Genomic DNA, 25,545 nt, shown 5'->3' on the forward strand with positions numbered 1-25,545 from the left:
GTACTTTTTGGGATTCGACAGTTTAGTCCCTACTATTCCAATTTTAACAGATAACTCCTCACACATTCAAATTTCACACAATTTGGTCCAAAATGACCATTTTACCCCTCACTTCCTCTTTTTTTTTTTTATATATCTAATATATACACACACACACATATACATATATCTACATATACATATATACATACATACATACATATATATATATATATATATATATATATACATTAGATATATGTATATGTATATATATATATATATGTATATGTATGTATACATATATATCTAATGTGTATGTATGTATATATATATATATATATATATATATATATATATATATATATAATGTAGATATATAAATATATGTATAATTTTATACATGTGTGTGTGTATATATATATATATATATATATATATATATATACATACACACATTAGATATATGTATATGTACACACACATATATACATATAAATATATATAAAAAGAGAGAAGAATAAAAATATATATACACACACACATATACATATATATACATTCATACATACATACATACTCACACACACACACACACACACACACACATATTGGGGAATTATCTGTTAAAATTGGAATAGCAGAGACTGAACTGTCGAATCCCAAAAAGTACAGGAGGGGACTAGTAATTTCCCCTAAAATAAAATACCCAAAACACCTCCTTGTATGTTCACTGATTGGGCTGCCCTACAAGCCACGTGGTGTGTTTGCCCTATGTAAGAATCTCTCACTTACTATATATGACTCATTATTATGGAGGTCGCATATGTTGAAATTTATAAGTACTTTAGAATTGTGAAAATTTTATATTTAGAAAAATTGTCGCATTTTTTTCAATGACAGAATAATTGTCACATAACGTGACCATTATAATGATTTCAAGAGTTACGGATTGAATTTGAATAGTCATAAGCCCCGTTTGGTTGGCAGAAATATCAAAATTGGAAATTGATTTATTTTCCTTTCCATATCTATATGGAATGGAATAAGTTTTGGTATTTTCATGTGGGTGTTGGAAATATTACTAACTACTTTATTAGCCCTATATTCTCTTCTCACCCTACATATATTTTTTTTAATTTCAAGTTTACTTTGTTCACCCATTTGTAGTATCTGAAATATCCTTTTCCAATCTAGCTTACTGCGGCACTCGAAAACTATGCAGGTTCTTGTTCTCTCTACCTATTAGAGCTAATTTTCACCTGATACATTCACTCAGGTATTGGAGAAAGTATAGAAATTTAAAGATTAAACTTTCCAACACTATGTCATTGAAATATTCAACGGGACATCTAAAAAACACAAACTGAGCGCATATAACAACCTTTAGTTGTATACTCATTCATAGAGGCATTATATCAAACACCCTTCATGCACATTTTCTAGAAGAACTAATTTCCATCACGATTTAGAATCAAAGAAACCTCATTTCCTTCATGCACATTTGCTAATATTGAAGGCTTCAATATTAGCAACAACCTCTAGTTGTATACTTATTCGTAGAGGCATTATATCAAACACCCTTCACTCATATTTCCTAATAGAGCTAATTTCCATCACGACTCGGAATTAAAGAAACCCACTGTCTTTCAATATTAGCAAGTGGGCACCACTCTGGATCAAGAATTTGGTTCCAACTTTCAAGCAAACATCGTTATCAACAAAACCCAAAGCAGCCATAAATAAATAAGCAAAGCACACTTTCCTTCAATATTAGCAAACACCTCCTGTTGTATACTGATTCATAGAGGCATTATATCAAACACCCTTTATGCACATTTCCTAACAGAGCTAATTTTCATTACAACTCATAATTAAAGAAAGAGAAATTTTAAATACACACCCCTAATCACTTAATACACATCCCTATTATTTTATATTTCAAATTAGATTTTGTAGGTAGGTTAAATGACTAAAACAAACATCTATGCATTAGAATAAGAAAAAAATAGTCATATTTTCCTTATATTATTCTATTTATGTATAAATAGTTAGATAAACACAACAAATTTCTATACATGGCCTCCCAATTTAATACAAGAATAAAGTTAGAAACTATCTAATTTAATCTTTTTAAAATAAATTGTAATTAAATGAGGTTAGAAATCATATTATTTAGAATTTCAAAATCAATGGGATTAAATGTTTTTAAAACATATCGCTTTACTCCCATTTTTTAGTTAATTTTCTTTTTTGTTCTAAGAGTTATGATTAATCAATTTATTTTCTAATATAAAACATCACAGGTGAAAAAACTTTGTAATTGTTAATTTGTTTGGCCCCTCTAATGACAACTTTTTAGTTCCGCCACTGTGGAGAAACTACTGATATAGTTTGGTTGAATGTTCAACTCATAATTTTATACTTTATTAACATGGTGTTGGGTGGATGAGAGCTCAAATAACACAAAACCTTTTTATATGCATCTATTTAAAGGGAACAATAATAAATCTTTATGGATTTCTCACTAACTAACACAAGTAAGCAATATGGTCATTTACAAAATGTCAATATACTAGAATATACTAATCATATTAAATAGTAACCTCAATATAGTAAAAAAGTAGGATATTTCATGATTTTTGAGATGAAGGATATGTTAGGTACTTTGGGTTGTGTATTTAGTAAAATATTAGAATGAAAAATTAAATGGGTGGTGTATTAAGTATGGAGTGTGTATTAAGTAATTAGGGGTGTGTATTTAAAACTTCTATTAAAGAAATCCACTTTCTTTCAATATCAGCAAGTAAGCACCACTTTGAATCAAGAATTTGGTTCCAACTTTCAAGCAAACATATTTATCAACAAAACTCAAAGTAACCATAATTAAGTAAGCAAAGCACACTTTCCTTCAATATTAGCAACAATCTCTAGTTGTATACTTATTCGTAGAGGCATTATATCAAACACATTTCACTCACATTTCCTAATAGAGCTAATTTCCATCACGACTCAGAATTAAAGAAACCCACTGTCTTTCAATATTAGCAAGTGGGCACCACTCTAAATCAAAAATTTGGTTCCAACTTTCAAGCAAACATCGTTATCAACAAAACCCAAAGCAGCCATAAATAAATAAGCAAAGCACACTTTCCTTCAATATTAGCAACAACCTCCAGTTGTATACTCATTCACAGAGGCATTATATCAAAGACCCTTCATGCACATTTCCTAACAGAGCTAATTTTCATTACAACTCAGAATTAAAGAAACTCACTTTCTTTCAATATTAGCAAGTGGGCACCACTCTGAATAAGAATTTGGTACCAACTTTCAAGCAAACATCTTTATATATCAATAAAACCCAAAGTAGCCATAAATAAGTAGGCAAAGCACACCTTTCTTCCATATTGGCAACAACCTCTAGTTGTATACTCATTCATAGAGGCATTATATCAAACACCCTTCATGCACATTTCCTAGCAGAGCAAATTTTCAACACGACTCAGAATTAAAGAAACTCGCCTTCCTTTAATATTAGCAAGAACCTCAAGTTGCATGCACATATCCTAGCAGGGCCAATTTTCATCACGACTCAGAATTAAAGAAACTCACTTTCCTTCAGTAGTAGCAAGTAGGCACCACTTTGAATCAAGAATTTGGTTCCAACTTTTAAGCAAACATCGTTATCAACAAAACCCAAAGTAGCCATAGATAACTAATGGATTAATTCCAGATTACCCACTTCAACTTTGGGACAATCTTCATTTTAGTCCCTGTTCTTTTAATTTCATCAGCTATACCCCTGTGCTTTCAAAATTAATCAACCGTGTCCGATTTTGTTAATTCCATCCAAAGATTCTGTCAACTGATGACGTGGCAGGAGGGGGGATGCAGAAACGGGCCCACAAGAAGGGCTAAAATGGACAATTTATATTTTTTTTACCAACAAAAGTAAAAAACATCCTACTATTCAAATACAACCGAACTTTTTTCCCTCCAAAAAGCTTCCTCTATTACGTAATCAAATAAAAGGAACAAAACTTCATCTTTTGTGGGTTAAATTGGGCATATGGACACTGCACTATTGTAATAACCAAATATAGAGTTTAAAAAGCTGTAAAATAACACAACCTGCTCTTCATTAATAATAGGAGTAATACTGACATTGTCGTAAGAATTAGCAGCCAATAAGATGCATTTCACTGTTTCGCATCAAAACAACAACAAAAAAAGTTGGAAATAGTTGCTTTGTCCATATTAGCTCTAATCATCATAACAAAAGATTAGACCCAGCAACCTTGTGACACAGCACAAGGTTGCACAAAATAATGCAACATTTCATCAATCAATATAAAATAACCTGGCTTGCTAATCTCAGCCTCCTAGGTCTATTTTCATGCCTCCTTTCCAGCTCTAATCCTCTGTGATGATCTTGTTGGTGTTGAAGACTTTGCAGAGGTAGAAGCTTTACTGTTTGCTCTAGCAGCTTGTGTAGTGGGTGAAGCAGTGCTCGACTTTGTTGTTGCTTTAGCAGTGGTTGTTGTTGCTGCTCCCTAATAATTCCACCATGGTACATCTTGATTGTGAATAACTCAGGATGCACTGCAGGACAAACATAAATCGACAGTTTTTTTTTTTTTTTTGGGAATAAAAACATAAATCGACAGTTAGCATCCTTATCCAAAGTTTAACCCGACAACACTAAAAGCCATTTATTCCGTAAACAACAACAAAAATATAGTCCTTTTGGACCACAACAGCACATCTTTGACAGCCAGAATATTAAATAGAACAAGACAAACAGTAGTTTTTTAGCTACCCAACAAGGTCCACATGCAGATAGCTAGGCAGCAGTGATATTTCATACTTTAATGGATCCTATTTTAATCACAATTTCCATAAGTAATAAACAGAAGAAGACAAACTTTCAATAAAGAAACCCTACATCCCACCAAAACCAGATTTTTTGGTGGTGAAATAACAAACTTCATTAATAAAACCAACTAGTACAAACCCAAACATGGGCCACGATTACAACAAGATAAGGGAAAGACTGGTTTCATTTGAAACCTGGGAATGTCTGGTTTTAAAATACTGGTGCCCTCAAGCATGACTGAATAGAAAGCTAGTAAAAGAAATAAAAAGAACATGACAGTGATGCTGTTTTAGAAAAAAAAAATGATGCAACAGACCTGTAACTTTGAAAAATCATAACTAATTCTAGAAAAATCGTTTTCAAGAGATTCCAATTCTGAAATGATCTTTAAGATGTCTACTACAACTGTTATGAAGACACCAACTTCAAATACCCAACCAAATGTACAGTTTTCAGTAAAAAGGCAACTGAGTCAAAAGCTCAGAAACACAATTTTAGATTTACAGACCTCTGTTCTACCTTGAATTTAACCAATGAATTTTAAATATAAGAGCTGGAAAATAATGAAACAAATCACTATATCTTACTTTCTTAATATTATTAAAAGTATAGGTCGTTACAAACCTAGCGATAAATCGCTTAAAACCATGGCTGGGCAGATATGAAACCTTCCAAAGGAAAGAAATTGAGACAGTGGGAAGAAACAGAGAAGAGAATGGACAACGGTAGAAGGATTGGAAGAATGGAACATGAATGGAGGGAGGAGGGATGGATGAGGAGGGCCAAAAGGGGAGATCTCAATTAAAACTAAAGAAAATGAAAATCTAGAAACCTTCAGAATTTACTACATATTTGACAATCCTCAAGATTCCAACTTGACAGCTCATATTAAGTGTAACCCAAAAAAGCCTCAATCTTTTGCACAATGAAAAGCCAAACACAGATACAATGAATCAATAAGACCCAAGAAAAGAAAGGAAAAGAAAACAATCAGACCTTGAACACAGATCTTCTCAGAGATAAGTCACTTCCAGCAGGAACAGTAGTAGTAAGTGAAACCTGCAAGCAAAATCAATGACAACCCAATATCAAAAACAGCATAATCAATCTAGTTGCCAACTGGGTAAGCACAAATTGATTCAAAGCCTCATTCTTTATGATCAAAAGCACAACCAATCAAAAACCCAAATCTGAAATGGAGGGCTTTACCTGAGAGAGAGCCAAGTGAGACATGATTGGATCAAGAATGGTTATGGGCGATGTAGAAGGACTTAATATAGGAGTTGGGAAACTCAGATCATGCGAAACCTCGAAAGAGAAGAGTTGTTGGAGAAATGGGTGTGTGAGTGATCCCTCGGAGTGTTCGAAAGGACGGGTTTTGATTTGGCTTTGGCTCCTCGGACTCTCTGACTGTGTGAAGGTCTCTGTAGTATATAAACCAAAGTGCAGAGCCACTAACACAAACATCACCCCAGGCATAACTCGAAACCACCAAAATAATAAGCTCCTAAACCCTACGTCTCATTGTTCATCGAAACCCCCAAATGAAAATTTTTGAAATTCTCAAAACCCGACATTCAAAACCAAAGTTTTAAAATATGAAACCTTAAATCTCAACCCTTATCAACCAAGCTAAACCCTTAAACCATTAATCGATTTCTTACACAAAATTTGAGGTAAACCGAAACCCACCGTAATTAGGGATATCATCACCTCCTTCTTCCGTTCTCGGTACCCACTCTTCAATCTCATTACCAGCCATGTGCTTTCAACCTCAAACTAGAGATTGGGATAGGTAGTCTGAAGATGGAGCTATAATGGAAGACGAAATCCAGGTTCAGTTGGGTTTTCAAATTTTCAGGACCGTAATGGGACCGTAATGGATAGGAGTCAAGAATTTAGACTGAATTAGTGGTAATGGGAGCGTAATGGATAAGAGTTCAGGTTTTTGGGGATGGACGCAGAGTTGGAGGGGGGGTGTGAAAACTTTTCTGGGGATGCACGCCAAAAGGAGGGAAAATAGTCTAAAAGGGTATTTTTGACTTTTTGCATCCCCCTTCCTGCCACGTCATCAGTTGACGGAATCTTTAGACAGAATTAACAAAATCGGACACGGTTGATTAATTTTGGAAGCACAGGGGTATAGCTGATGAAATTAAAAGAACAGGGACTAAAATGAAGATTGTCCCAAAGTTGAAGTGGGTAATCTGGAATTAATCCATAACTAATTAAGCAAAGCACAACAAATTTTGATAGCAAAAGGAGGCAAAGCTTTGAGCTTTAATGGAAGTAGTTAGAAATAGAGAACAAGAACCTGCATAACATGTGCCATCGTAAGCTATAACCAAACCCCATTTAAACCCATAATGGGGGCCAATATACATACCGAAAACGGCGGGTTTGCACGGCGCAGATTCCAAAGCAGTAATAAATTAAAACGATGGGTCATTTCAGTAGCAAGTGATTAATTTCAGAGTGAGAGTGATAGTGAAGAGACAACGCCAATGTGTAGTTTTCAGTTCTATAATCATAAACAAAGAAACAGGAAAACAAAAGTGCGATCACCTCATTTTTAGGCTCCAAGTAGCGATAATATGATACATTTCGAGGCATAAAAGTTGTTAGCATAACACGAGAACGATTGAAGAAGATGAATGCTAAGAAAGAAAATGTTAGGGTTTAACGATGAATGAAAAGATTAAGAATGAAGTTTAAGCAGTGTTCTAAAACTCGGCCGCCCAGGCCGCTTAGGCGCTGGGCGGCAGCAGACCGAGGCGAGTTATGGCAAATCGGAAGCCTTAGGCGGATATGATTTGGGCGGCCGCCTGGGCGGTCTGAGCGGCTAGGCGGTTTCCTCCTTTTTTTTTTTTTTTTTTGTCCTCCCGAAACCTAAACTCGACAGCAGCAAAACCCAAAACCCATTTGACCCCAAAACTGAAAAAATAGACCGCACCTTTATTCGCTCTCCCCACCAAGCCACCGTGCCTCTACTCCACACGTCCACCGGAGCTCCCCACGGCCCCTCCAGCCACCGCAGCTCCACGCCTCTATTCTTGCCTTCTTGGTAATGATTAATGCATTCTGTTAATGAAAAAATGGATGAAGAGAGAAGGTGGAGATGGTGGCTAACTGGCTACTGGTTTCGCAAAGGGGAGAGAGAGAGAGAAGGGAGTGAAGGTAGAGATGGTGGCTACTGGCTTCACAAAGAAGAGAGAGAGAGAGAGAAGGGAGGGGTAGTTAATTATGTCAGAGAGAGTATAATTGTGGCTGTTTTTAGTTGGCAGGGAGGAGGATAAGATGGGCACATGCAGGCCAACAAGAACATAATTGATTAATTGAATACTGTTTTTTTTTTGTTGGATAAATTTTTTTATTGTTAAAGGAAAAACACTTTATGTGCCTTCGTCAAAGTGATTGACGGAGAGGGAATCAAGTAATTAGCAATCACCATCAATCGGCATGGATCAAGGACCAATCAGTAGTTAATGTCATCATTGTAATTGATATTTCCGTTGTAATTCTCTCTCTATATAAAGGGGCTATGAAATGAAATGAGTAGACCAATTCCAATTGTCATTTTACTTTTACATGTTATCAGCACGCTCAGAGTCAATAGCCAAGAAAAATTATAGCTTCGAAAAAAAAAATCCAAACCCTAGCAGAATTTTTTTTCTTTCGGCCGCCACCATAAAAATAAAAAAAATTAAAAAATAAAAAAATTCCCCGGCAGACCATCTCACCGCGTGGCCTCCAGCCCACTGCCCCGCGCTGCCCACCAGCCTACTGCCCACTACCCCGCGCTACTGCAGCAGCTCCACAGAAACAGCAGCGCACGCCCAGCAGCAGCAGTACCACACTACCACAACCACCTTCGATCCAGCCCAGCCCGCGCGTCTGCGTAGACCCCCCCTGCGCGCAGCACTCCCCGCCCTACCCAGCCCCGGCACCCCTGCCCTGCCTGCTGCTGCAGATCCCAGACCCGGCTGCATCACCTCGATCCCGCATCGATCCCGCGCCTACATCACCTGCCCGCCTGACAGCAAGCCTCGCGTGCAAGGCCTCTAGCCCACCAGCGTGACGCAGCAGACCTGCCGGAAATTTTCCTTTGTACCCAACCCATCTCCACACCAGAAAGAAAGGAAAGAAGACGCGAAGAAGAATAAGAGGAGGAAGAAAAGGAGAAAAAGAAAAAACCAGAGGTGACCCGGCCAAAGAAAAGGACCGAAAAAAAAAAAAAAAGCAGGCCCAGAAAAGAAAAAGGGCGGGCCCATAAAATAAAAAGGTTCAGAAAAAAAAAAGAAAAGAAAAAAAGCCTTGTAGCCCATTGCTGGAAAAAAAAAGAGGAAGCGGCCCAGTTTTTCTCAAGTCAAAAAACATCGTTACACACGCCTGCATCAACACGCGCGTGCGCTAGGATTGTTTTATTTTCTCGAAATCAAGTATGTTTTCTTTATTTTGTTTTTATGATTTTAATCAAGCATGTGAATTTTATTTATCTTTTCTATTTTTAAGCATGCTTTATACTTTATTGTTTATGCTTTTATTATATTTTGTTATTGAGCATGTTTAGTTAGATAATTTTGATCCTTTCAAGCATGCCTTGTTATTTATGTTTTATATGATTATCTTTAAGCATGATTTATAAATATGTTTAGCATGTTTTATATTTTATTGCTTATGTTTTTATCATGAAATTTAAAGCATGTTTCGTGATTTCTTTTATTTTACTGATGATATATTATTGCCAATTATTATGTGTAGTATATAATTTGTTGTATATTTGTGAAATTTGAGCATGCCATGTAGTTTATTTTTATATATGCTATGTTTAAATGTGCTATTGTTATTTTTAGAATGCAACATATACAATCCGTTTTTCCATGATAATGAAAATTCATGCGCATTATACACACACACTTACTGTGATAAAGTATTTTCACATAGCATCGAAAAAAAATGTGACCATTACGAATCTTGGTCTTGAAATCTAATTCATATGTTTGGAAGATAATTCACGTGGATGTCTTTATGACTGCGTAATTTATATCTTCACTCTTGTTTATGTAGATGGCTGATCCAACTCGACCTGAATTTGACATCTTGGACTCAGAAGGACTTGAGTACCATCGTTGGGTTTCCGATGTGGAAACTGCTTTTGTGGCAAAAGACTACACTGCCACCATTACCGACCCCAAAGATGATGAACTATCTAATAAGGTGAAAGCAAATGCCTTAATGTTTCTGAGGCGACATATTGACCCTAGCCTACGCTGGGAGTACCTTCAGTTGAAGACACCCAAAGAACTGTGGGATGCCCTTAAGGGAAGTTTTGGGAACATTCATGACACCTTGCTCCCAGAACTAACCGTTCAGTGGAATGAAATCCGCTTGCTTGACTATAAAAGGGTCAATGACTTCAACAAGGATATGTTGCGCCTAAAGGCACGTCTAAATTTCTGTGGAAAGGAACTCACAGAAGATGATATGATCCAGAAGACTCTTTCTACTTTTCCTACTTCAGCAATTATACTAGCGAACCAGTATAGGCTGGAGTATGACAACAAAAGAATCACAACATTCAATAAGCTGATCAACCTACTGCAAGTGGCTGAGAGGCATCATGAGGTTCTTTTGAACAATAATGCAGGCCTGTTGGGACAAAGAAAATTCCCGAGGCTAATTATGGCAAAGTGAAAGGTGGAAAGAACCCCAATGCAAAGGGGGTTGGACGTGCTGATCCCTACCCACGTGGCAACAATGCACCACCTGGCAAGGGACGTGTGGGTCGTGATATGGGTCGTGGAGGCCCTCCCAATGTATGGCGCAGAGATGGTGGTGCTAGCCCTAGTGGTCATGGAAACCAGGTGCAAAGGGTACCTAAGAACCCTTCAGTCAAACAGGATAGAGTTGGCAATGAACCATGCTATAGGTGTGGAGTCATTGGACATTGGTACAAGAACTGCCAAGCAAGCAACAGAGTAGCAACCAATTACAAGAGGTATAGGGAGTCTAAATAACAAGAGGCTCACTATATGGAAGAAGGAGGCCATGACCCAGACGTCAACCTCACAATTGCAGACTTTAATGGCAACAAGGAACTTGCTCAGTCAACTGATGCCCCAGATTTTGACTGATCTGCTTTATTTATTTTATTTTCCAAAAACAGTTGTGAAGGCATAATGCCTCATTTTTAATTAGACTATTACTTGGTCTTAAAGTTTATTTCAATAATGGTTTGATGAATTAGATTTCTGAACAAAGACCTTGATTTGATTATCGTTGGCTTATTAATAAATTTTGAATTTTATTCTGAAGCACTGAATTTATTCAAATTTATTTACTACACATATTTACATGGTTCAAAATTGCACTATAAAGATGTAAAGAAATACATCTAGAGAAAAAAATTATTAGAATGAAAAGATTATCATTCTACTAAAATAGAAATACTCTAAAGAATATGAGATATATTTAAAGTCACAGACGCTCTATATGCATCAAGAGCTAATCGAACCTTGTTAAAGTTTCAAAGATATTTGTGCCAACGGTTATCATGTAAAAACATACTGTGAGAATGGACTTGAATACATTTATATTACCTCTAATAAATGTGGAAGGAAACGCATTTTAGAGAAACTTATGAGTCCATCTAGTGGACTATACCTCACTACGATTCGGATCATTGAATCATATGCTGTCACCAACAATGAAATGTGGGACACTGACTCATACAGGCTTTGGCATGACCGCCTAGGGCACCCCGGTCGTGACATGATGATCCGTATTTTAAAGAACTCATATGGACATCCCTTCTTTCGAGTGAAAAATAAAATGGGACAAAAATCCGTCACACTGCAAGGTGTCGGTCCTAGTACTGCTCAAATGCAGTCATTGCCTTCTGAAGTACCAGAAGCACTACCTCCCTCCCATTATGCCTCATTGACTATTTCAAAGGCAAATCACTCGTTTTGTAAAGCCTGCTCTTTAGCAAAAACAGGATCGAGACCTTCCTATGCTAAAGATACAATACAAAACAAAACATTTCATTCTTACAAAGGATACAAAGAGATATCTGTGGACCTATCCATCCAGAATGCGGACCATTCAAGTACTTTATGGTTCTGGTGGATGCTTCGACAAACTGGTCACATGTCACTTTATTGTCCACAAGAAATGCTGCAAAACTCCTAGCACAGATTATACGTTTAAGGGCTCACCACTCTGATCACCTTATCAAGTCTATAAGGCTTGATAACGCTAGAGTTTACATCAAAAGCATTTGATGATTATTGCATGTCTATCGGGATCGATGTAGAGCATCCTGTACCCCATGTGCATACACAAAATGGTCTCGCAGAAGCCACCATCAAAAGGCTACAAATGGTGGCTAGGGCATTGGTTATGCGCACCAACCTGCCTATATCTGCATGGGGTTATGCAATATTGCACATAGCTTTACTTATTCGTTTCAGACCCACATAGCCAACCATTTTCTGCGTACCAGTTGGTAACTGGACATGAGCCTGACATTTCACACTTACGCATATTTGGTTGAGCAGTATATGTGCCTATTGCGCCCCCACAGCGCACCAAAATGGGTCCTCAGAGACGATTAAGTATTTATGTTAGATACGAATCCCCAACAACTATCCGCTATTCGGAACCCTTGACAGGCGATATCTTTACCGCTAGATTTGCGGACTGTCACTTTGATGAGACAGTCTTCCCGTCGTTAGGGGGAGATAGGAAAAAAGATTTTCCAAGGGAACGACATGAATTGTCGTGGTTTATCCCCACTCTGTCTCAATTTGATCCCCGCACTTCACAATGTGAAAGTGAAGTGAAAAGAATTATCGATCTTCAGAACGTAGCAGATTCGATGCTTGATGCGTTCACTGATATCGCAAAAGTGACGAGATCACATACACCAGCTGCAAATGTGCCTGCAAGGTTAGAAGTCCCCAACAAGGGGCACAGTGCTGCAGATAGAGGCACTGCAACCACACTTAGTGGAGGTGTGGTTGAGGCCATGGCTCCCCAAAGGAAGAGGGGGAGGCCACTTGGTTCGATTGACACTCACCCAAGGAAGAAGAGGGCGAGTAAGGCACAAACCAATCATCAATGTATAGAATCCCTCTCATGAGATTGTCTCTGATTATAGTTATGTCCATGAATCAATACTGGAGGACGCTCCGATGTTTAAAATGATTCTAGAGAACAAAGAAATCTCAAAGGATTATGAGAGTGCGTATGAGTTGATAGAAAGATATTCCATACACATTGATGATATATACTGTTGCTCGAGGAATCATAGAGCACGATGATATCGAACCACGCTCTGTTGCAAAATATCAACAAAGAGCAAATTGGCCTAAATGGAAAGAAACAATCCAGGCAGAATTAGATTCTCTGACAAAGAGACAGGTATTTGGTCCGGTAGTGCTAACCCCACCAAGTGTAAAGCCTGTAGGACATAAATGAGTCTTTGTCAGAAAGCGTAATGAGAAGAATGAAGTCCTGAGGTACAAGGCTCGCCTGGTGGCGCAAGGTTTCTCACAACGCCTTGGAATTGACTACGAGGAGACATACTCTCCCGTAATGGACGTTATAACGTTCCGCTACTTAGTTAGCTTAGTAATTTCCGAATGACTGGAAATGCAGCTCATGGATGTGGTTACTACATATCTCTATGGGGATCTAGATTCAGAGATATATATGAAAGTGCCTGATGGCCTTACATTACCCAAGTCAAGTGACTCTAAACCACGGAGTACGTTTGCAATCAAGTTGAAACGCTCACTTTACGGAATGAAACAATCCGGGCGGATGTGGTATACCCGTTTAAGTGACTACTTGATTGGGAAGGGATATAAGAACGATGAAGTATGCCCCTGCGTATTCATAAAGAAAACAAGTTCCGGATTTGCAATTGTAGCTGTATATGTCGATGATATGAACATAATAGGTACTCTTGATGAAATAAGAGAAACCGCGAGCTACTTGAAATCCGAATTTGAGATTAAGGATCTTGGGAAAACTCGATTCAATCTAGGCCTTGAACTAGAACACCGAGTTTGTGGAATACTAATCCACCAGTCTGCGTATGTCCAAAAGTCAGGCGATATAACATGGACAAAGCTCATCCTGCTAGCACTCCCATGATTGGTCGAAGCTTGGATGCAAGGAAAGATCTATTTTGTCCAAAGGAAGATGACGAAGAGGTGTTGGGAGCTGAAATTTCCTATCTAAGTGCAATAGGCACATTATTGTACCTAGCCTAATGTACTCGACCAGACATTGCATTCTCAGTGAACTTGTTAGCTAGATTTAGCTCAGCACCAACGCAGCGTCACTAGAATGGTATCAAGAACATCTTCGATACCTAAAAGGAACCATTGACTTGGGACTGTTCTTTCCCTACAGAGAGACAAGAGGGACCGCAGATGGAACTGCAATCCCTAAAGGAAATGTTGATGGCGAAAGTGCCACTCCCTACACTGAAACGCCAAATGACGTTTTGGTTGGTTTTGCTGATACTAGGTATCTCTCTGACCCACATAAAGGTCGTTCCCAAACTGGTTATGTATTTACCAGTGTGAACACGACGATATCTTGGAGATCAACCAAGCAAACCCTTGTGGCTACCTCCTCAAACCACTCAGAGATGATTACTCTACATGAGGCGGTTCGTGAGTGTGTATGGTTAAGAGCTATCATCACACATATTAGAGGGACTAGTGGTTTGAGCTCTACCACTGAAGAGCCTACTTGCATTAATAAAGATAATGCAGCTTGCATCGAACAGATGAAGCTAGGGCATATCAAGGGTGATAATACAAAACACATATCACCAAAGTTTTTCTACAATCAGCAACAACAGACCCTCCTCAAGATTCAAGTGAATCAAGTAAGGTCTGAAGAGAATGTGGCAGATTTGTTCACCAAATCATTGCCTAAGGCCATATTTGAGAAACATGTGAAAAGCATAGGAATCTGAAGACTTTCCAAGCTCCCTTGATTAATGTAAGGATCAGGGGGAGGTGTATACGTTAGGGGGAGTCTAACACACACATGTCATCCTCAAATTTAAAAGGTGCGTTGTGCTCTTTTCCTTCGACCAAGGTGTATTTTTTGTCCCACAGGGTTTTTATTGTTACTTGGCAAGGTTTTTAGTGAGGCAACAACTCATGCACCATTTCATCTTTGACTTGGCACAAGGGGGAGTGTTAAAGGAAAAACACATTATGTGCCTTCGTCAAAGTGATTGACGGAGAGGGAATCAAGTAATTAGCAATCACCATCAATCAGCATGGATCAAGGACCGATCAGTAGTTAATGTCATCATTGTAATTGATATTTCCGTTGTAATTCTCTCCCTATATAAAGGGGTTATGAAATGAAATGAGTAGACCAATTCCAATTGTCATTTTACTTTTACATTTATGACTTTTTTTGTTGGATAATTGAATAACTTCAGTTTGCTCTCTCCTCTAGTTAATTAAATAAATATTTAGTTTATTTTTTTGTTGAGTAGGATAAATATTTAGTTTATTACTCTTTATAAATTTTAGTTTATTACTCTTTGAGTCTTTATAAATGTATATATTTTTAATTACACATATAAAAGCTATAAAAATAAAATTAAAATTAAAAAATACAAAACCGCCTAGGCGCCTGGGCGCTCCTCCCTAGCCCACCGCCCAACTAGCGCCTAGCGATTTTTCGAACCTTGAGTTTAAGTATGTGTTCTGTAGGGTGTAAAAAGAAAAACAAATTGTAATTTTTTAATAAGATATTGTCCTTTATTATAATTTTATATTAGGATGTTTTAGTCTTTCAATAAATCAAAAACTTGTAAGGTGAACAAAGTAGTTATTAAGGTGGCAATAGCTGCACCCAATATAAAATTATAATTTTCAGTAACACCCTTTTACTAATTAAAGTACAAATATGACATCAACTTGTTTGTACATGGATTCCGAGAGAGGAGAGAGAAAGGGACACAAGATGTATAGTGGTTCATCACCCACTTTAGGATGGCTACATCCACTTGAAAGTTATACTATATATGTTCCATGCTATCTAAGTATGAGGAGTCCCCTTTTATAGGTAAGAGAGGCTCCATCCTTTCCCTCATCTTCTATGTGGGATACAAAAGTGTTATACTAGTAATACAAATGCTATACTAGAATACAAGAGACTATTCTAGTGTAGAACAAGGCTTATTATGAGGCAACTTGGTGAGGCCGGGAGGGTGACCTCCCGATAAGGTCTTGGCCGGCTTCCACAATGACGATGTAGCTTGTAGGTTGGTCTTTGGGATCCAAGTCGTAGTTGGGCCCCACCGTGGCTCTTGGGCTCACAAAGAAAGTGTCAATTATGCTTGGTGACGTAGCTGTGTTAGAGGCATCCCCAACAAGTCCCCGAAGTCCCCGAGCAAAAAGAACTTCTTGGTTGGGGAGTTGTAATCCTAATAAATGTCAACAAGCATGAGTGACAATCGGGCGACACCCCTACTAGTCCCCCAACTCAGTAAGTAAGAAGTGCCTCTTTGCAAAGGCAGTGTCAAGGGGAAAGAATGTTTTCAAATGGCATAGAGCATTTATAAAATAAAGTGAAAAAAAAAATATATGTGCATGTAGAATGCTTAATGTGTCAAGTGACTCATGTGACATGTATGAGTAAGCGTGAATGAAATGCCTTATACATGATGATGTATATATGTGAATGATACATATATATGACAATGATGTCGTGTGTGTTTGATAATGACGCATGGGTCAAAAATGTACACGGCTATGTAAGCATAAGAAGTGTTTATGCTTGATGCACAATGATACATATGATCTATGATGTATAGGATGTGATGCACGATGGTGCATATGATGCATAAATGTGTGATGCACACGTGGTCAAAATGTATGTGTAGGGGTCGAGGGGGCGAGTCCCCGAAGTCTTTATCAAGTAAAGGAGGCAATCGAATTTGTTAGTTTTGTTGTTAGGTCACATTAATGGAACGCGAAAGGAATTTGATTGTTGGAACAACAATGGTAGAAAAATTCAATGTTTCCGTTAATGTGAGTTATGCCGAGAAGGCATATATGTGAGAGGATAGCTCGGAAGTGTTGGAAATGCATGAACGGATAGCTCAAGGGTGATGCTATGAGGCATGAGCGTAAAGCACGGAAACGGTGTCGTGGTGTGTGAGCATAGAGCTCGAGCATACCATGAGGTATGAGCAGATAGCTCGTAGATTATGCCATGAGATATGAGCGTATCCGTTGCTAGTTATGCTTAGTGGATACTAAGCATAACCAGTGCACGTGCGTCATCCACCTAAGATTTTTTTGAAGCGAACGCTTATGCCCTTTTGAGTGGACCCCTTGCTAGGCCCTCCGAGGAGCCCCCTACTTCCCGACCAATAAGAGACCTCAATGTTGGGTAAATTGTTTGAGGAGAGGGAGGCTGCGCTTAGGCAGTAGGCATTAGGTTGCGACCCTAATATTAGAGGGCCATGCGTTAGGGGTTAACTACAGGATCAATGGTGGATGTGGGCCCGTTAACCTATCCCTAGCCGCGGAACATGACTCGACATGAGCGAGTCATGTTCCGCGGACTCCTGGAGTCTAGACCTCACAGTGCGATTTATGGTGAATTAGCACATTTTGGGTGGAGTAGTAGCCACTGACCGTATTGATTATGAACATGTTTATAATGCAGACGGGTGCTCCAAGTTGTTTGTACAAATAAATGCCAATTTTGATAATGGTGAAGGTAAATAAGCTAAGCATCAATTAAACATGTACATGAGAATCTCCAACGAGCAATATGTGTACATGTGTTTAGCTAGGGTAGCTAAGTGGTCCTATTGAGGTGAGTTGCATGCATGCATACTGCTAGAACACCAGAATCTAGAAGGTATTGCGACATGGCCCGGTACTAGTCAAAAAGTGTGCTAATTCCTAGTATTAATGGATAATGGAAGCATATATACCATGGAGTTTATGCATGCTTTTGAGATAAGAGAATTCGTCTATGCATGGGTGCATGTATGTGTCAAATGGTTACAAGCATTTCATGGCATGCAGCTAGTAAATCATGCATGAAGTGTTAAGGGTAAAAGTGTAATTACACAACATGATACATTCTGCTACTCTAGTACCTAGTATATATAGCTGCAGGTCTTCACTCTTGATGAGCATGTAACTGAGCCAAAAAAAATTTCAATACAAGTTCTTTCTCTCAATTTTCTTTCTTTTCTTCTTCAAGCTTTCATGGTATCAGGAGCTCAGGCTGCGATCTTGGAGTACTGAAAGTTCATGATTCTCATACAAATCAACTGCAAATCGTCGTGTTCTTGTTCATACTAGCTCAGATTGAAGCTCAGATAAGTTTTTCATCATCGATCTTGAAGAAATTTCTAGTCCTTGTTCTTGAAGAAATCGTTGTGATTCTACTGCAAATTGATTGTTGTTGCTTGCTTCGAAGCTTTGGTTTCATATATCCAGTGTTCGATTGTGCTTTTCTTCAAGAGAAAGTTGTTAATTCTTAATGCTCTGTGAAATTTGGTATTCTTGGTTACAAAACCCTAGATAATTCTGGAGCTCTCACCACATCTACTAGTGATTTGTAACTATTGGAGTAAGATCTCTCACAGTTATTTTGTCGAACACCTGGTGTGCATTTCAATTTGAGCTCAGTTGGACTACTTCTCGTTCGACTTTTGGATTTCTCTCAATATAGGAGGTTTCTTCGATCTGGAATGGTTCTTGAATCATGCTATATCAGTAATTCTATTTGAGACGAGTGGTTCTATATGCTGAACAAGTGATGATTGATCGAATTATGCTTATTCTCTGTTGATTTGGACATATCTAGAAGCAGATGATGAGATATTATTGTGATGCTATTGGAATTTGCAATATCAGTAACATTAATACCAAGAACGGTGTAGCAAGTCACATCCATTGATAGTTGAGCTTTTTGTCACCTACAAATTAAATTCCATTGTTGGTTGCTATCTCTACACTAATTGTTTAGCATCCATTGAGATATTCTTGGTTGATCTATTCTATTGGTCTGCAAGATTCATTGATAAATTTTGTTCGTTTCTTGAAGAAGCATTACAGAAAAGTTACAGAAGAACCATTATTGTTTAATGAAGATTCTTGATATGAAAGATTGCTGCTTGTTCATAGTTGATTGACAAGGGTTTCATGGATTTGCAATAGACTTGTCTAGAATGCGTCTGAGAATTGTAAGAGAGGATTTCCAGGCTTTGGACTAAGGCTTTACTATTGTTTTTGTACTTCTACATTCAAGAAACTACATTTTGCTTCAGTGCTACCTTGAATCATGTATAAGAACACTGAGCTACAAAATTGTCTTCTCTCCAACTTCACCAATCTAATCAGAGTAAGCTTAGATGACTCTAACTATGTCTCTTGGAGATTTATGTTAGAATCAATGTTGGTGGGTTGTGATCTAATGGGATATATTGGTGGGTCTGTCCCTTGTCCGCCACAATACAAAGTTGCACATGAGGCTGGTTTTAACCCAGAGCCAGAACTTACGCAAGAATATAAGGATTGGAGGAAGCATGACTCTGCTATAATGACTTTACTAGCTGGTACTTTGTCATCTGATGCTCTTTCATTCATCATTGGTAGTAAAACCTCGAAAGAAGTCTGGTTTTCACTTGAAGAGAGATATGCTAAACTTTCAAAGTTCAAAGCTTTTGAGCTCAAGACCTCTATGCAGAATATTCAGAAAGGTAGTGATAGCATCGACAAGTATCTGCAACGCATTAAAACTGTAAGGGATCAACTTTCAGTAGCTGGAGTTTCTATTCCTGATGAAGAAATGGTTATTTTGATTTTGAATGGATTGCCATTTGAGTTTGCTACCATGAAAACTATAATAAGGATCAAAACACTAAAATCCCCTGTTTCAATGGAAGAATTAAGATCTCTCTTGTTAATTGCTGAAGATGAGATTAATCAATCTGTGAAGTCCATTTCTTTGTCTTTAGAGGCTGCGATGGCTGCATTTGATGATAATTCCAGAGGTATTTTACCTTCTCATTCTTTGAATAATAGTTTACCTAATTCTGAAATGGTTTGCTCATCTACTACAGCTGCTGTTATCATTTCAAACACTAATGCTCTTACAAGCAATTCTTCAAAACCTATTACTCAATTACTGTTATATCTACCACACCTGGTGTTGCTTCTCCTTCTGGATTCACTATGGAATACATGCCTAATTCTGAGTATATGATGTGTGTTGCTCCTGCTGCATTAAATGGCTACATCAATAACCCTTCTCCTTCACCATACATGTTCAATGGACCCCCAAATGACAACTTATGTGCTCCCAGTGATCTAAACTGTTCTCTAGTTAGTGACAAGTCTCTCAGAACCAAGATGGGCAGTGGTGATTCTGGGTCAATTTATGCAGGTTCTACTCTACATCACATCATCCAAGAGGAAGGGTTTTGTAATAAAGATGGTTATATTGATGATACTAATGGAACCTTCATATCTGAAGCTTGTCAAATCTGCTATAGTTTTGGCCATTTTGCTAACACATGTTCTCAGAGATTTGCTCCAAGACAAGTTGTTGCTTTCGGATCATCAATGCAATGTCAAATTTGCTTTAAGAAAGGTCACAGCGCAGTCGAATGTCTGCGTAGGCACTACAATGGTATTCAACAACAAAGTTATGTAGCACCTAAGGCCTTGCATGCTTTCATCTCCACTCAAACATTGCCAGTTCCTCCTGAATCTCCGCTACCAGTTCCGATGTACCCTCCTTTGCAGCTAGCTCTTGGTAAGAAAATTGAAGCCTTGCTGACATCAGGCCCTTGGTTGCTCCCTTCAACTCCGAACAAATCTTTGATAAATTGTAGGAAAGCTTGTCAACCTATGGAATTATGACCATCACTCCCTCTTATTCCTCCTGGTTGAAACCAATATTATGAGTTACTGTATTGCTGCTAGTGCAATCTGATGGTAGCTTCTCTCCCATCAGCTTGAGGGGGGATGTTAAGGGTAAAAGTGTAATTACACAACATGATACATTCTGCTACTCTAGTACCTAGTATATATAGCTGCAGGTCTTTACTCTCGATGAGCATGTAACTGAGGAGCATGTAACTGAGCCAAAAGTTTTTTCAATACAAGTTCTTTCTCTCAATTTTCTTTCTTTTCTTCTTCAACCTTTCAAAGGACAACGGGAAAATGGCAAGTGCACCAGGGGACTAAGTGTCAAAATAGGACTAAGCATGTTGTTTGATAGGTGGCACCAAGTTGTGAGTGCAGCAAAACATATACTCGATTGAAACACTAGTGTGCCATTGACAGATGTGCTGCCATAGGCTGGGTTTTTGAGGGGGGGGGGGGGGGGGTTTGTTCTGGGCTCCCCCGCTTATAAGTACTACATCGTGTAGCGTTTGGTAACTCCTCATTCAGCCGGCTTCTAACAGAAGCCATGGCTTTTTCCACCGAAAAGCAGAAGCAAGGAGACCCCTCCTTTTGGAAGCAGAAGCTGCATGCTGCCACTGTAGCGCTCTTTACTGTATACTAATGACTCTTTGATAATACCAGCGGTTGCCCTCCCTTTCTTGAACAATTTACGCACAGCCGTGGAATCCTACTGAAGAAGATAAGCCGCTCTCCACTTATAGACGCAAAACAACCTTCGACGCTTCCATTGTAATGCACAGACGATTCAATTTTCTCCACGCACAGACGCTCCAATTCTTCTCTTTGTCTTCTCGCTTCAATTCGGAGGTAACACTCTCTGTCTTCAAATTCAAAATTTGGCGTAAATCATAGCATGGATTAAACTGTCGAATCGGAAAAATTGGGGATTCCATGATTATATAAGGATCGATATCAAAGCAATTGGGATAAATTAGAATGTTTCTGATGTCCTGTTTAATTCCCAATTCAATTTTGATTTTTATCTGTTTACCATAACTGTTAAGCGTGGCACCTCTTATCAGCTTAACCAGCTAGACGGGTTTGATCAGTTTGGCAAGGTACGTATTTTTGATTTAGTTCAAACCAAGCTAGTTTGTGTGTCATGCATGCTATCATATGTTGGCATGTTTCGACGATGAAATTTTGGAGGGTGTTTTGATTATAATAATGTTGGGGGTAGGGCTGGGCATTTAGCCCGAAACCCGGCTCGGAATTTAAAAAAATTTGCCAATGTTACAAAGCCCAGCCCGAAAACAGTATGAAACGGTTCGGGCCCGGGCCTAAAGAAATGAAAAAGAAAAAGCCCGATGGGCCCGTATTTTAATTAAGTATTAAGCTGTCTGTCCCTTTCTTCTTATATTTCTCCATTCTTCTCCACGTGTTTCTTCTTTTCCTCCACGTGTTTCTTCTTTTCCTCCTTCAGACCTTCATTCTTTTTCAATTTTTCTTTCTTCCGCTTTCTCTTCCCATCATCTCTCTTCCTTCTTCTCACATAATCAATTGTAGGTACAAAGGAATTCTCACTCCTCTGAGCCAATTTTACACCCGATCCCAACCTTTTCCTTTCGAATTTCAATTAATTAGGGCTTCAAGCATTGAAATTTACATCTCCTTGATTGGCGATGACGAGGAGATTAGAGGCTGCTCAACTGGTCTTCTTCAGATTGTTCGATGAGTAACAAAATCTGGTTTGTTCTGATATGGTTCACCTTGGTTGGAGGTATATCTGAGCCGTAAGATCCCATCAGAGAGATTGAGTTTGGTCCTGATCGTAGCTTTCTTCTTCGATTTTCTTAATTTGGTCTTGACTGCCTGACTGGAGTATTGTCTTCTTCTAGGTTCATCTTGTTGGGGATCCAATCCTCTTTGAAGGAATTACAATCTTTTCTTTTCCATTGATTAAGTATTTGTAATTGGATAGTCTTCAACTCTAGTTGTTAATGTTAATTTCTATAGGAAAGTTTCATGCTTTGGTCTAAAATCCTCCGATTCTCTTCTCTGTTGATTGAAATCTTCTTCTACTGGAGTTAACGAGTCACAACGCTGGGTTGCGGACTCGAGCAGAAGATTTGCTTCAGTTTTTAATTTTTAATTTTTTTTTTCTGGGGAGCATCTTTCGGCCTGAAAACCGGTAAAAACCGGCCCGAAAAAAACGGGCCGGTCCTAACTCGGTCCCAGAACTTAAAACACACAATTTGGGCCCAGCCCGAAAATTTTCGGTTTGGGCTCGGGCCTTTGAAATTTTGCACGGGCCGGGCCCGATCCCAGCCCTAGTTGGGGGATATCTCAAACTGATAGAGATTTGTCTTGAGGGTAAGCATGTTGAAATAGCAAATCAAAGAAATAAGGGAACTATTGGTTTGGTGGGTATCTAGATGACTACCAAGTTTTTCATCTTTTACTACCTATTGTGGGCTATGCATATAGTTAGCCATGTTGCAAACTTTGATTTTTCATTGCATATATACTGCATTCTCATATGCAGATCGTACTGGTCAAGATTCAATGCTTGTCTGATAGTTGTGTTGTAAGAATCCCTATATGAGGGATCAAGTAGTACGTTGTAGATCAATTAAACTATCATCAGTAGATAGCGGTAGCTAGTCTTCCAATTTCTCTATTCCTTTGCTAGGTTATTCTTGCTTCTTTTCTTTAAATGTCAGTGAGAGTGTAGTGTGATTTGTTCTGTAGTTTTCTTATGAACAATATCAATTTCTGACTTCAAACTGTGCAAATGAGTCCCATGATGCTCAGAAAGTGTTTGTTATAGTTGGTTCCATGTATCTAAGCCCTGCACTTTTTTTTTTTTTTTAAGAATAAAGTGGAACTATATTCACATGCGATACGATTACAAGATATAAGTACGAGAGAGTCAAAAATGACAATCCACAGCCTAATATGAAAGTCAGAAAACAAAAGCGCGTTCACTATTAATTAGCTGCGCTGCCTGTAACTTTCACGAAAGTACATACTTATAACCAGAAAATAGAAGAAGTGGAAAAAGGTCTTCACTTCATGTCCCCCCTTATGTATTAATCTGTTTCATTAATAAAGGCCTGAGGGCAGCCGCATAGCCCTTATTTCAAAAAAAAAAAACCCAATGAGAAAAACTCTGAACCGAGGAAAAAGTACCACTTATTATAACATTTATAACCTAAACCAACTCAGCAACATTCATGAATAAAGACCGAGGTGGACTACGATAGGCCCATTTCTTTTGTCCAACCCAAAAACAGAGGTTTGGACAGCTGTCCTGTACCAACTGCTTGTAGCCAGTAGCAGTTCCTACTCCCACAAAATGGGGTGGTTACTTCTTATGAGTAACCACCTCAAAACTTCCTGCAACCGTTCCTACCTCCAGCCGGTGAAACTGGACCGCCACCAGTGGCGAAACACGAAGTTGATAGATGGCTGGTTGTCTTGCATTGAGAAATTCTTCTATGTTTATTTGTTCATCTCTGTCAGCCATGATGAATAGAGTAAAGTAATATGGAACTCAATCGAGTAACTGAACAATTTGGAACAACACACTATTTAGAAATTGAATACTATGTCCCAATGGGAGAGAACAATAACCATTAAAACAGAGTTGAACCCATCCAAACGAAAATCACCTGCAAAAACCTATAATCAGAGATCACAACTAATCAAAACGCAATGATATTTGAAATGTAAGAGAGGAAAAGATCAAAGTTGGGAAGTAGTATTTCTCATTCAAAGATGTCGTCAGAGATTGTCATGATACTCCTCAGAGGTTGGGTTCTTGATTACAGATCTAAAAGTCTATATCGGTGACTCGGTGTCTGTTAGATTTTGAAGTGATTCGTCAGAGAAGCCGCTTGCTCGATTCGAGTACGGCGGTTAATGGTGTGCAGATACTTGATCATTGTCCAGAGAATACAGTGCCGAAAAACAGAGTTCTTCTATTTAAGATCACCGCGGAGGATCAAGGCAGGCTGGCAGGGTATGACGAAACACGAAGAACTCGATGGCGATCTGCAGGAGAGTGAGAGGAAGCCGCCATTGGTTTTTTGTAGGGGCTGAGGCAAGTGGTTTGGTCCAAGTCAGAACTGGGTTGGGTTGTGGTGGTGGTGGTGGTGGTGGTAGGGGTTGAGGGGTTAATGCTTGATGCTTCCCAGCAAATGGGAAACAGAATTGCACAGTTAGCCAATAGGCTATAGGTGAAAGGAATTAATGGGTAAGGAAAATTGTATTCAAATGTGAAAACTAAAATGATTAATTGGCTACTACTCGATCGCGATGATGATTGACCATTTGCACCCTCAATTGTTAAGTGTGTTCTGCAAATGCAGATACGTAAAATCAAATCAAAGATGTTTTTATTTATTTTTCATCTAAGCCCTGCACTTGAGAAGATGAGTGATGCTCTCCGATAACAATTGCAATAGTTGACATTTAAGTTATAAACTGTTCCAATTACCTTTGACAGGGTGAGTGTTAATGCTAATGATGCACAACATAAAAGCAAATTGCTTACTATCCCAGTGTTAATTGATAAAGAAACAAAAGTCAGACCTGTAGAAATACCTGGAAGGTAAAGAACGTAAAGAAAAAAAATAGTACATCATATCAATTGAGCTTGAGACACAGTATTCCCATAATCTTTACAAGAAAAATATTCTGGAATTTCTAAACTTTGACATTCTATGAATTGTGAGTTACACAGAAAGGGAATGTCAT

General features: G+C 38.4%; 2 protein-coding genes across 2 annotated transcripts; one reads left to right on the plus strand and one right to left on the minus strand.

Annotated features, from left to right (window-relative positions):
* Positions 1-4,146: 4,146 nt before the first annotated feature.
* On the minus strand, positions 4,147-8,110 carry LOC133719673 (uncharacterized). The gene is made up of 3 exons (XM_062145849.1): positions 6,068-8,110; positions 5,855-5,917; positions 4,147-4,584 (listed from the first exon to the last, which is right to left on the minus strand). Exons 1-3 carry the CDS (start codon positions 6,335-6,337, stop codon positions 4,510-4,512), a joined length of 408 nt encoding a protein of 135 aa, XP_062001833.1. The 5' UTR covers positions 6,338-8,110; the 3' UTR covers positions 4,147-4,509.
* A 147-nt stretch (positions 8,111-8,257) lies between these two features.
* Positions 8,258-11,132, plus strand: LOC133727315 (uncharacterized). The gene is made up of 2 exons (XM_062154909.1): positions 8,258-9,297; positions 9,926-11,132. Exon 2 carries the CDS (start codon positions 9,926-9,928, stop codon positions 10,550-10,552), a length of 627 nt encoding a protein of 208 aa, XP_062010893.1. The 5' UTR covers positions 8,258-9,297; the 3' UTR covers positions 10,553-11,132.
* Positions 11,133-25,545: the final 14,413 nt, after the last annotated feature.

This window comes from Rosa rugosa, chromosome 1, assembly GCF_958449725.1.
Source record: "Rosa rugosa chromosome 1, drRosRugo1.1, whole genome shotgun sequence".
Lineage (NCBI taxonomy): Eukaryota > Viridiplantae > Streptophyta > Magnoliopsida > Rosales > Rosaceae > Rosa > Rosa rugosa.

Bases quoted from the DNA above. Each gene is read 5' to 3' on its own strand.
- LOC133727315 (XM_062154909.1), top strand. From the start codon at position 9,926: ATGGCTGATCCAACTCGACCTGAATTTGACATCTTGGACTCAGAAGGA.
- LOC133719673 (XM_062145849.1), bottom strand. From the start codon at position 6,337: ATGCCTGGGGTGATGTTTGTGTTAGTGGCTCTGCACTTTGGTTTATAT. The intron at 5,918-6,067 runs GTAAAGCCCTCC...TTTTGCTTGCAG, and splicing joins CTCACTTGGCTCTCTCTCAG to GTTTCACTTACTACTACTGT. The intron at 4,585-5,854 runs GTCTGATTGTTT...TTTGTCCTGCAG, and splicing joins TGAGAAGATCTGTGTTCAAG to TGCATCCTGAGTTATTCACA.